A 12,633-nucleotide genomic window follows, 5' to 3' on the forward strand; every position below is an offset into this window, starting at 1 on the left:
GAGGGTGGGGGGGGGGAAGATAATTTGGAAAGAAACTCAGCTTGACCTCTACTAGATGGAGGCAAAGGAGAGATATCTAGGAAGGAAGCAAATTTCCAAGCCACCCAAATCAGATTTTATCACAACACATTACCCTAGAGACACAAGCCAGGAATCCTAGCTTCCCAAATCCATATTGATATTATTTCCATCGTGTATCAACTAAATATCTACCTTTTTGATTTATCAACTTGAACCAGCAATGTCTTTTGATTTACCCCAGTTACACATACAATTCCATAATGCTTATAAACACTGCAAAAATCAATAATGGCTGCTGGTCACAAGTTATCACCACATACTGAAATATGAAGAATTCACATAAATATGTTATCTACTTTGAATAAACACATACATGTATTTATACATGCACATATTGTTGTTTGTAAGCCCAAACTGGAAATCTGTAATCCAAAATTTAAAATGCTCCAAAATCCAGAATTTTTTAAGTTGCAACATGTTGCCACAAGTGGAAAATTCCACACCTGACCGCATGGGATAGGTCACAGTCAGAACACAGATGCACTAAAAAAAATTGTATAAAGTTACTTTCAAGGTATGTGTGTAAGATGCATATAAAATGTAAATGAAATTTCTTGTTTAGATTTGGGTCCCATCCCCAAGATGTTATTATGTACATGCAAATATTCTAAAATCTCAAAAAAAAAAATCCAGTTCCAAGTACTTCAGATAAGAAATATTCAAACTGTATAACTTAAAACTGAGGAAAATACACTGAGAAAAATAAACGCATTTTTCTCTTTTATTAAGACCCTAACTTGGGTTAAATGGGAGATAATCAAATTCTGTAAGTGTGGAAGACATGGGCCAAAAACAGAGCAAACTTTTCTATTAAAAATACAATAGACATTATTACATACATGCACATTTTGTAGTATCAAGCCCAAATTGGAAATCCATATTCCAAAATATGAAATGACATTAACAGAACATTTAGTTCGACTAGGATATTTAAATCTTCCTGAACTCATTAGAGACAGAGATATGACCGTGTCTGCACAGTAGCAGTTCATTTAGTGGAAGGACTCATTATGGGGAACAGTTTGATTCCAAGGTTATGATTGAATTAGGACATTTCAATTAAGAGGGCAAAAAAACTGGGTTCACAGATTCTAGTCTCAGTTTGAAGATTTTCATATATGTGATCAATGACATCACTGAGCTTCATTTTACTCTAACACTGGAATAATGCCAATCATTATAAAGAATTATATAGGCTGGGGTTGTGGCTCAGGTACTGTTTGATCCTCAGTACCACATAAAAAATAAAATAAAGATATTGTGTCCACCTATAACTAAAAAATAAATATTAAAAAAAGAATCATTATAAAGCAAACAACAGCCCCTTAACCATGACATAAAAATTATTAAGAAAAACTGTTTACAAACATTATGTTCAAATTATCATCATCTCTGCCTTTGTTGGCAAAACTTTACCTGGAGTTATTTTGCTTATCAGTAAATGCCTAAACTCACTCCATTTAGATAGATCATTTCAGAAAGTGGAATGAAATGTAATTTGGAAACTATTTGGAGTTATATAAATTCAGGAAAAAAGAATCTACATTTAAAATACATCTTTTGACATTGTTCAGTAATGTCATCATTTTTCTTTTATATAAAAACCATATTTAGTTGGAGACTCTTTCCCAAATGATACTAAAAGACTCTAGGCAAACCTGGTATAGTGTAGTAGCCAATTTGAATCATCTGAATGAGCCACGAGTTAAGAACTTCAGAAGCCGGAGAATGAATGCAAGTTGCCTATCAGTTAAAACATCAAAGTCAAACAAATCGCAACATTCAAAAGAAAAATATATTTCACATATTGATTTTTCTTACATGTCTGGTGTTCAATAAATCACATCACTGGTATTCCCTAATGTAAGTCTTATTCTTCTAGAATACAACACCAAATTTAATAACTATGTTTGTTCAACATGGAAGATGAAAGTCAATTCCTATTGCTCTAGGCATATCGAATAGTCAAAACAAAAGAAACATCAGAGAAAGGGAAAATGAGGAAAGAGGCATTAGATATTAATCTCATATTCACCAGGAAAACAGAAAAATCTTTACCTGTTTCTCCTGTCAGGGTTTAAAAGGCTGTGGATTTTCTTTTGCCCTAACTACCCTATAATTCAGAGCTCTTTATCCAAAGCCCTTCCTTTTTACCTTATTTCAACCATGAAAGTTTCTCAAGTATTGTCAGTATCAAACAAAAAAACATGTCTCTTCTTGACCCCATTTTATTCGCACCTCTTGATCTCTTTCATTTCCTTTCATAAAAATTCTTCAACGTTTATGGATACACTAGATCCCAAAGATAACATACTCTTATCAAGTTTAGCTTTCTAATTATAACCTGCCTCTCAGATCTGAAACTCTACTACATTGTATGCCTTTCTTCTAATTTTCTCTAAAAGTCTCAGAGAACATCAATGGCTCTTCTTAGAGCTAAGACTAAATTATGAATTCGTTCATCATTTATTTGATCTTTCAAAAGAGCCATTTTTTGAAATCCCATGAGCCTAGGCTCAAACAAATGATCTAATGTATATAAAATTCTTAAAACATTATTTGGTGTATAGCAAGTGCTAAATAAGTATTAGCTGAGATTATTGTTGTCATTAACATTTCTTTTTACTTCCCCTTTTCTCTCCTTTATACATATTCCTTTAGAATGTGAATCTACAAGTGCTATACTGTGAGCAGAGATGATGGATACATACATATGTTACAGTCATAATCACTGGTTTCAAGGAAGTTAAGAGTTCTCTAGAGAAGAGATACAAATGAATAATTATATTGTGAGACCACAAGCATCTATTAATCATAGTTAGAAAATAATGCATTGGAAGGGGCTGGGGTTGTGGCTCAGTGGTAGAGTGCTTGCCTCACATGTGTGAGGCCCTGGGTTTGATCCTCAGCACCACATAAAAATAAATAAACAAAACAAAGGTATTGTGGCTTAATATGAAGAATAAAGTTCTAATCATCAGGCTGCCCACCAATCAGCTGTCTTAGGATATTAGTGACAACCATACTTGTGAGAAGACAAACTGCCAGGAATATTATACAAGATAGAGATACAAAAAAAAAAAAAAAGCCATCAAAATTCTACAACAATGTACTAAAGCAGAGTAATTATTGATGTAAAATATTCTTTAAGGTCATTTGTGTGTGTGTGTGTGTGTGTGTAAAACACACTACAATTAGGCATGACAACAGAGTATAGGTGTAACTACAAACAAGGTAAAGATTAAGCAAGCCAAGTGACCTTGGCTATAGTCAGGAAATCTCTGCTCCTCCAATGGGCACTCTGAACAGAAAAGGCAGAACTCAAGGAAACACCTTTTGATATGAAGATATTTCTACCACATCTCATTTATACTGATAGAATGAAGTCATAAATAAGCTATGAATAGTAAGACCATAATTCCTCGCCCACACTAAGGCACCTGAGTAAAAGGGGCATTCTTAATAATTATACCAAGAACAAAGGCATAAAGTATGACACATGACCACCCCAGCTATCAATGGGTAGTTACACAAGGAGAAACTACAGCCAGGATCCTGGGTAAAGATCTCAGAATGAAATAAAAAGTAGAAATTATTAAAGCAGTGGTTCTTAACTGGGGGTGACTTGTGTCCCCATGGGATATCTGACAATTTCTAAAGACATCTGCAGTGTCACAACTGGGGAAGGGATGTTACTGCTACTAACAGACAGAAGCTGGGGATGCTGGGAAACACCCCACAATGCACTGCACAGTCTCCCACCACAAAGAGCCATCCAATCTAAACTGCTCAGAGTGTTAAAGTTGGAAAGCACATCTATTTGGATAGCATCTATTTTGCTTGTTCTCTGTTACCCTACAACAAAACACTACCTGGCATAGGGGAAAAGTAAAATAAAAATGTAACTGTTATTTTTTGCTTATCTATATATTCTTACTGATTTACAATGAAAACATCATTTGTATAATAAATGTTTAAAATGTTGCCTGTTAAAAAAATAATTCAATGGCCAAAAAGACATTGTTTTAAAAAGAGAAATGGAAATAATGTCACCTACTTCACAGGATTGTCATGTTTAAAGAATGATTTATATAAACATAGTCTATAAACTCTACAGCACTGTGTGAATGTAAGAAATTAATTATCTTGTTAAGATCATACATTCCAAAGTTAAACCAGTTTCATATGTTCTTTGGCTGGTAGCCTTCCTCCCAGGAATTTCACTTCCAGTAATTTGTCCTTTAAAACTAATTAGAAATGTGCAGTGTTATTTACAGAATAAAAGAGTTAACAACAATAGAAAATTAGTTGAGAAATCTGAAGCATAACCATAAAACAGAATTTCACGGGCCCATTAAAATTCATACTGTAGAAACATATTTACTGACGTTTATATATATTCGTATACGTTTGTTGACATAATCCCTGCTTAAAAAACATGTATAGTTGTCTGCCCTTATCTACAGGGGATATGTTCCAAGACCCCCAATGGATACCTAAAAACTCAGTACCCAATCTTACGTATACTACAGTTTTTCCTATAAATATATATCTGTGATAAAGCCTAATTTATAAATTAGGCACAACAGAAGATTAACAACAATAAGCAATAATAAAAACAGTCATAACAATATGCTACAATCAAAGTTTCTTAATTTAATTGTATATTTCTGGAATTTTCCATTTACTATTTTTGAACTGAAGTAACTGGGCTGTTATGTGTGAAAGGCAAAACTTCAGATAAATACATCATTTTACTTATGTTTCACTAGTACAAGTAACATAGGTAAGATAATCTCAATTACACAGCTTATTACACTACTATGCCAAATACTCAACATAATTCTTTAATAGTCTGATAATTTTTAGAAGTCTTAATTCTACTTGAATGTATTCTATTTACTTTGTACTTGTTTCTCAAGATTTGAACAGTCAAAGCCACCATAACATTTTATCTTTCAGTTGCTAAATTAAAAACATTTTATGGATTGCTTTCATCCTTTGAAGGCATACCCCCTTTAAAGCCACACTTTGGTTTTGAACGAAGCATGTATATTACAAAACATGTATGTAATTTATTTTTACATTTCAGTGTTAGTGGTTTCTTATACATATCTCTTTATGCACTAGTCACTACTTCATAAATCAGAAGCTGAATCTCATTTTTCTCTCCTTAAAAACAAATGTAAGAATTGCTTTTCAAAGCTTTATTTTTTTCTACTTTCACAGAGAGATCACAGAAGTTGGATACAAAGAAGAAACAGTATTAAATGAATAACAGCTCAAATGAAGCATATATAAAAAATGTTCTTTAAAACATTTTATAAACATGGACAGAAAGAAATTTTTTTACCCATAGAATTCTTTTAGAAGCTGAAGGACTTTTACAAAAGATCAACCACATATATGCATTCTTTAATGTGAACACAGCTAAGAAAAAACACTAACTCTTCTTTTATGCTAAAAACTATGTCTTTACCTAACTGCTATTCAAAAGCACTGTTAATTCCATGTTGCCTGTGTTCTTTGTTCTACGAATGCTATTTAAAAGTGCTAATGAAAATGGCCTGATGTTCCTTTATTTCATATTTATGAGACTGCCTAATAACACTGGAATTAAAATATTTCCAATGCATTACTGAAGAGTATATAATAATTTGGAAAGCTGATTAATACCTTAATAATAACACTGAATTCTACTATGCTAGGGATAATTAAAAATTTTTAAGTATTGTGCTTCCAAAATTAGAGCCTAAGACAAGTGGGAAGAAGCAATATGGAGGCCATAAGAGGAAGAAATTTATTTGTGAAATGAATACTGATTAAGATCCAGCATTGCTCGTGACACTGACAAGGCCTGTGAGGGATGAGTGACACGTGGAAGAATGTGATAAAGTGTTCCAAAGGGAGACCAGGAGAGCTGTGTAAGTGGGATGCAGAGCTTGGAAAACCAAACTAAGGAAATATTAATAGCAGAGGCAGACACTGCAATTTGTTGGTACCAGAAAGAATCCCATCATGTAGTCTGCAGCTTTCCTTAGCAGTTTTAAAATTTACAGAACCCAACTCACCCCCATCACAAATATGCTTCTATAAACTATGAAATCAAGCAGCCATTGAAGCACATAATCCTTTTAAAATGTATAAAACCTTGGCTTATACTCAGTTCTTGTGAATTCTGCCTAAATATAAATCATTTCATTTTTCCTTTCCAGATTGGAAATTTCTCTTTATAACTGACAGTTTGTTTGTTTTTTTCATGAAAAATTATTGAGCTGCCTTTTTTTGGAGACAGTAAGGGGTATGGTAGGGAAGAGTAGCTCAAATTTATTCTTATTTTTTATAATATTTTGGTTTTATCAACCAGTTGAAGCGTTTGAATATTTTTGAGTCCCCATACTTTTATTTTAAAAATCTTGTTTGAATCTGTACAATTTAAACAAGAGATAGGAATTAGTATCTCAAGGATGAAAGCAGCTCCTAAATTTATAAAAAGGAGGCTGGAAACGAGAAATGTGCCCCTAGCTTATTCTCCTAACTTAGATCTATACCCAAATACAGGCAATAATAAAAATAAAAATTGAAGACTAGATCCAAAATACCAAAATAAATCCAGTTTATTGAAAGAATCATAAGTGGTAAGTCCATTTGAACCTCACTAGAAGAATAGAAGACTGTTTGACAATAAAAATAACAAGAAACTCTTATTTAAAATAAATTGATTCTTCTCCAAGTAACTGATAATACACTATAGAAACACAATCATTTTGGGCACTATCAAATTAAATTCCCTTATTTTGCAAACTAGCTACTTACATATCCATTCAACTAAGCTATTTTCCTTCTGGTAACTTTAATTCCTATTTAAAAAACTGTGCCAACTTCACTTGGGTGTTCTGGTGATGAAGACAATTTTCCTTATGTTTTAGCCAAAGCTTTTTCACTCCAGTATCTTTGAAAAAGCCACTGTGTTAGGGCACATCACAGTGACAAGTGGGGGAAAACTATTTTGGAAGTATCTAAATGTTTAAAATAATGGGAGAGGAGAATCCATTAAAAATAATATACTAATTAGCTTTTTATATAATCTGATTCCTTATACCAAGTTAATAGTACTGAATTACTATTTATTTAAGCTGGATATTTTCCTTTAAAATAAATTCTGAGCCAGGCAATGGTGTTGCACACCTGTAATCCCAACAACTTGGGAGGCTGAGGCAGGACTGTAAGTTTGAGGACAGCCTGGGTAATTTAGCAAGACCCTGTCTCAAAATAAAAAATAAAAAAGGCTGGGAATGCAGCACAATGCAGAATGCCTCTGAGTTAAATCCCCAGTACCCACCTACCTACAAACATGTGCGTGCGTGTGCGCATACACACACACACACACACACACACACACACACGATAGGGAAGACATTCTATTTTGTATGGCGGCGGTTTAAAATGCAATAAAATCAAACTAAGAAAGAACAGCACATAATGATGAGCTCAGGGGAAATGTAGCTGAAATAGATAAAGATACCACTAAGAATAGAAAGTTATAAGTTCTAAGTTCTGGTAATTTCAAGCATGTACTCTACCACTCTCTAACCTGAACCTATTTGAAAATCTTTACCTCAAAAGAAAACACTCAATAGTTATGTAACATAGAGATTTCATAAAATATATCCAGAATTACAAGTTCACAGGGCATTTCCACTGATGTGTAGGATTTGGGAAGATTTTTAAAAATGTGATACTACTACTATCCAGGAAAAAGGAAGAATACCATAATCTAGATGAAAGGTAAGAAACTGACCTGATTAATGGAGTTGGCAGCACAGGATGAAAGACCAGTTCCAAGAGAAGTGAGCAGGAAGCAGGGCCAGTCAAAAGGTCCTGGAGCCAATGCAAAACCAGCTGAAGTGGTGCTTACAACTAGAGCTGCAAGGCAGAAACAGAGAAGATGTAGCATTAGAAGTAAAAGTCAGACAACAAGCCATCTTCCATATCAACCAACCGATTACACTAATAATGCTACCTGCAGGCTAATCTTTCATTTAAAAAGAAAATCCACATTTTTCTGATTACAAACACATTATAGAGGAGCTGGGGCTATAGCTCAGTGGTAGAGCGCTTGTCTAGCACGTGTGAGGTACTGGGTTCGATCCTCAGCACCGCATAAAAATAAATAAAGGCATTGTGTCCATATAACTAAAAAAAAAAACAAACCACATTATAGAAAAATATTACTTCTTTTTAATTCCATTATACTCCAGAGTAAAAAATAAACCAGATTTAATCATTCACTTATTTATTCAAAAAATGTTTACTGAATACCAAATTCATGATCAGTATAACTATGCTACTAGACAGAAGTACCATCCAGGATATGGTTTCCCTTTCCCTCTTGTTCTTGGGAGATGTCAGGCAGACATTAACAACCATGACACACATGAAAACCATGACACATGGTAACAAATAGTAAGAATCCGAATTCTGTGACCAACTTCAGATAAACCTAGTAAGGACTTGCCTACAACAGATGATGGTCCTGTGATCAGAAGATGAAGAAAAAGAAAAGTTAATCCTATAAGCCACTAACAGGAATCTAAAGAAGAGCAGGGTATAAAAGCAAAGCTACATAATTTAATCATCCATCACGGCTGTTCCTTTTGGTAAACCCTGGTGCTTCTTTCTTGGGCCAAGAAGTATCTAAGAGGGGTACTAAAATGGGGCAGTAGGAATTCACTGGAACATGGCTCACCACTGGTTGTTAATGTCTGCCTGTTATCTCCCAAAACTGGTGAGCTAACCTGGAAACACGTCAAGATGGCACTGAAGTTGGACCTTCCTTCAGAGAAAGGAGAGAGTGGTAGGGTGAGCTATTTAACAAGTGGATGAATAGTATTAAGAACAGCCACAAAAGCAAGGAAGACTAATGTCAAGAGCCTAAAGTATGTGTGACACTATCTGCCTAGATTTGCAAATCAAAAATCTAGTCAGAATTTTTTATTTTTTTCTTTTCTCACTCTCCATATTCCATTCATTTAAAGATACTGCCTGTTCTGCGTCTATAAAACATTTCAAATCCATCACTGCTGCCACCATCTAGAGTCCAGTGGTTCTCAACCAGGGTGGCTGTGCTCCCCAGGGGACATGTGACAATATCTGGAAACATTTTTGATTGCCACAAACGGGAGGGGCAGGTGCTACTGTCTTCTTATGGGTAGAAGCTGGAGATGCAAGAAAACATCCTGCAGAGCACAGGGCAAGTATCCAAACAGAATTTCCTGTTAGTAAAGCTGAGACTGAGGAACTCTGATGAAGTCCAAACTATTACTAGAAGAGCCTCTTCCCACAGGGCATGGTGGCGCACACCTGTAAACCCAGCAGCTCAGGAGGCTGAGGCAGGAAGATCATGAGTTCAAAGCCAGCCTCAGCAACTTAATGAGGCTCTGAGCAAGTTACTGAGTCCCTGTCTCAAAATAAAACAAACGGGCTGGAGATGTGGCTCAGTGGTTAAGTGCCCCTGGGTTCCAGAGTAGTGTTTTCATATCATTTCACTGCTTAGAAAATCTCTCAATACAGTACCTGGAATAAAATGCAAACTCTTTCCCCTGTCAAACTCTTTCACACCTCTCTCTTTAGCTCACTCACTCTTCTCCAATCTTGAGGGCCACCTTCTGTTCTTGGCATGTAAATCCCTTTTTGGCCTCAGGATCCTTATAATTTTTTCCCTCTCTTTCTATGGCTGGCTCCTTCCTAACCTTCAGATCTCATCTAAGACATTACTTCTTTTTAAAAAAATATTTTAAAAAATTTTAGTTATACATGACACTAGAATGCATTCATGTACTTTGATATACATAGATGGGATATCATTTCTCATTTTTCTGAGTGTACATGTTGCAGAATCATATTGGTCATGCAGTCACATACATATATACAGTAATAATGTATATTTCATTCTACTACCTTTCCTATCCCCACATCCCCTCCCCACCCCTTCCATCACTTCCCTCTACCTAATCTAAGGTAACCCTATTCTTCCCTAGTGCCCCCTGCCTTATTGAGAATTAGCATCTGCATATTAGAGGAAAATATTCACCCTTTGGTTTTGTGGGACTGGCTTATTTCACTTAGCATGATATTCTCCAACTCCAACCATTTACTGGAAAATGCCACAATTACACTCTTCTTTAAAGTTGAGTAATATTCCACTGAATATATACACCACATCTTCTTTATCCATTCATCTATTGAGGGACACCTAGGTTGGTTCCATAGCCATTGTGAATTGAGCTACTACAAACATTGATGTGGCTGCATCACTATAGTATGCTGATTTTAAGTACCTTGGGTATAAACTAAGGAGTGGGATAGCTGGGTCAAATGGTGGTTCCATTCCCAGTTTTCTGAAGAATCTCCATACTGCTTTCCACAGTGGTTGTACCAATTTGCAGTCCCATCAGCAATGTAAGAGTGTATCTTTTTTCACCACTCCTCACCAACATTTATTGTTGCCTGTATTCTTAATGATTGTCATTCTGACAGGAATGAAATGAAATCTTAAAGTAGTTTTGATTTGCATTTCTCTAATTGCTAGAGATGTTGAACACTTTTTCATATATTTGTTGATCAACTGCATTTCTTTCTTAGGGAGAACTTCCTGGATCATCTCATCTAAAACAGACATGACCAGTTATACCCTTACTCATACCACTCTGTTATTTCTTTTACAGTGCTAATCACACTCTGGCTCTTCATGGGAATACAAACTCCATGAAGGCAGAAGCCCTGTCTGTATAGTTCTCTGCTACATTTTTAGGGCTACCAGTGTGTAAGCCACAGTGTAGTATTTACTGGCGGAGAGATGGTGATTGGAGGAGATTGGTGGCTGCCAGACTGCAGAATACCCAGCGGAGGAGTTTGTACCCCATTGGTAGCCAGTAGAGAAGTCCCTGACAGTCTACTGCAAGACAGTGAACAGTAAGTACCTGGCAGCAATGTGCACAGTGACTTACAGAAGCAGAAAGTTTCATAGAGAAGCAATCTATAAGCCTGTACCATTAATTCACAATGAAAAAGGATAGTTAGAAGGGAACTGAAGAGTTATAAGGAATATTTTGAATGAAGAACCACTAGGACCTGGTACCTGTGAGAAACAGCAACAATGAAAGGTAAAGTGTTGCACTTAGATGACACTGAGAGGAATTACAACATTAATGGAAAGAAGGAAATTAAGGAAAAAGGTGGTGGAGTTGGCTAGTCTTTGGAAAATGTGCTGCTTCTGAGGAACATGGGACATCAAGGCAGAATGTACAAAAAGGAGAGCTCAGGAGAGAGATTAGGAAACAGGAGAGTCAAAAAGCTCTGTAGTTGGGGCTGAGGATGTGGCTGAAGCGGTAGCGTGCTCGCCTTGCATGCGTGCGGCCCGGGTTCGATCCTCAGCACCACATACAGACAAAGATGTTGTGTCCGCCAAAAACTAAAATAAATATTAAAATTCTCTCTTTAAAAAAAAAATTAAAAAAAAAAAAAGCTCTGTAGTCACCTGCCTAGAGACCACAGCTGAACCTGAGGGGAAAGAAGAGATAAATGGGCAGCATGTACTGTGTCAAGAGTATGTGAAAATGTCAGTACTTTACAGATAAGACAAAGGAAAGAATATACAAAACAGAGAATAATTGAAGGACCATGATGACGAGGTGGCAGGAATATCCAATAACCATGTGAGGTGACAAAGGAAGCAGGTCAGGAAGGTGCCACTGTAGCTATGAACAGGTACATGTTAAAGAAGCTGATAATTCCTCATGATCACAAGTTGGTTAGCATGTCCTTCAATTCAGTCTTCTCTGCAACATGCAGAAGTCCTTTATGGCTCTACCATAGGCACAAGGCTCTTCCTAATTTCTAGATCACATCTGTTTCTTGACTTTCCATTATCTCTTTGGTTGTGCTCAATGGTAGTTTGCAAGGTGACTTAAGTTTATGTGCTGAGATTACCATCTATATGACCCAGCTTTCTATCGCTATAATAAATACCTGAAATAATCAATTTATAAAGAGAAAAGGTTTATTTTGGCTCAGAGTTTGGAAAGTTTTACTCGGATTGCTTTCTAGTCTGTGCCCAGGCAGCACATCATAACAAAATTATGTGGTGTAGCAAAACCACTCACACCATGGCTAGGACATGAATGAGACAAAGAAACAGAAGGGACCAAAATCCCACATTCTCTTCAAGGATACACCCTCAATGACCAAAAGACCTCCCACTTAGCTCCATCTCTTTAAAAATTTCACTACCTCTCAATAAAGTGTCATCCTGGAGAACAAGCCTTTAATATGCTCACTTTTGAGGGGAGCACTGAAGATCCAAACTATAGCACCATCTGAACCAAAAGTCTCTAAGAGAACATATTTTGGGGAAGAGGTTATTCCTTTAACTTGATTGTTTCAAATGTGGTATCCATCAGAATCTCTCTGGGGAAGATTTCCCTCCAGAAAAGAGGAGACAGTCACAGATTTAAGCAGAACAAAGCTCAGGAGTGAGGATGCAGGTTTGGA

General features: G+C 35.9%; 1 protein-coding gene across 1 annotated transcript in view; it reads right to left on the reverse strand.

Annotated features, from left to right (window-relative positions):
- Positions 1-12,633, reverse strand: part of COX10 (cytochrome c oxidase assembly factor heme A:farnesyltransferase COX10) — a 138,895-nt gene that overhangs the window by 92,330 nt on the left and 33,932 nt on the right. The window contains exon 4 of the mRNA XM_081270964.1: positions 7,883-8,007. Coding sequence (XP_081127090.1) covers positions 7,883-8,007 — 125 coding nt within the window. The remainder of the gene's footprint in view (positions 1-7,882; positions 8,008-12,633) is intronic.

Source organism: Spermophilus citellus, assembly GCF_964194105.1.
Source record: "Spermophilus citellus genome assembly, chromosome: 17".
Classification (NCBI taxonomy): Eukaryota; Metazoa; Chordata; class Mammalia; order Rodentia; family Sciuridae; genus Spermophilus; species Spermophilus citellus.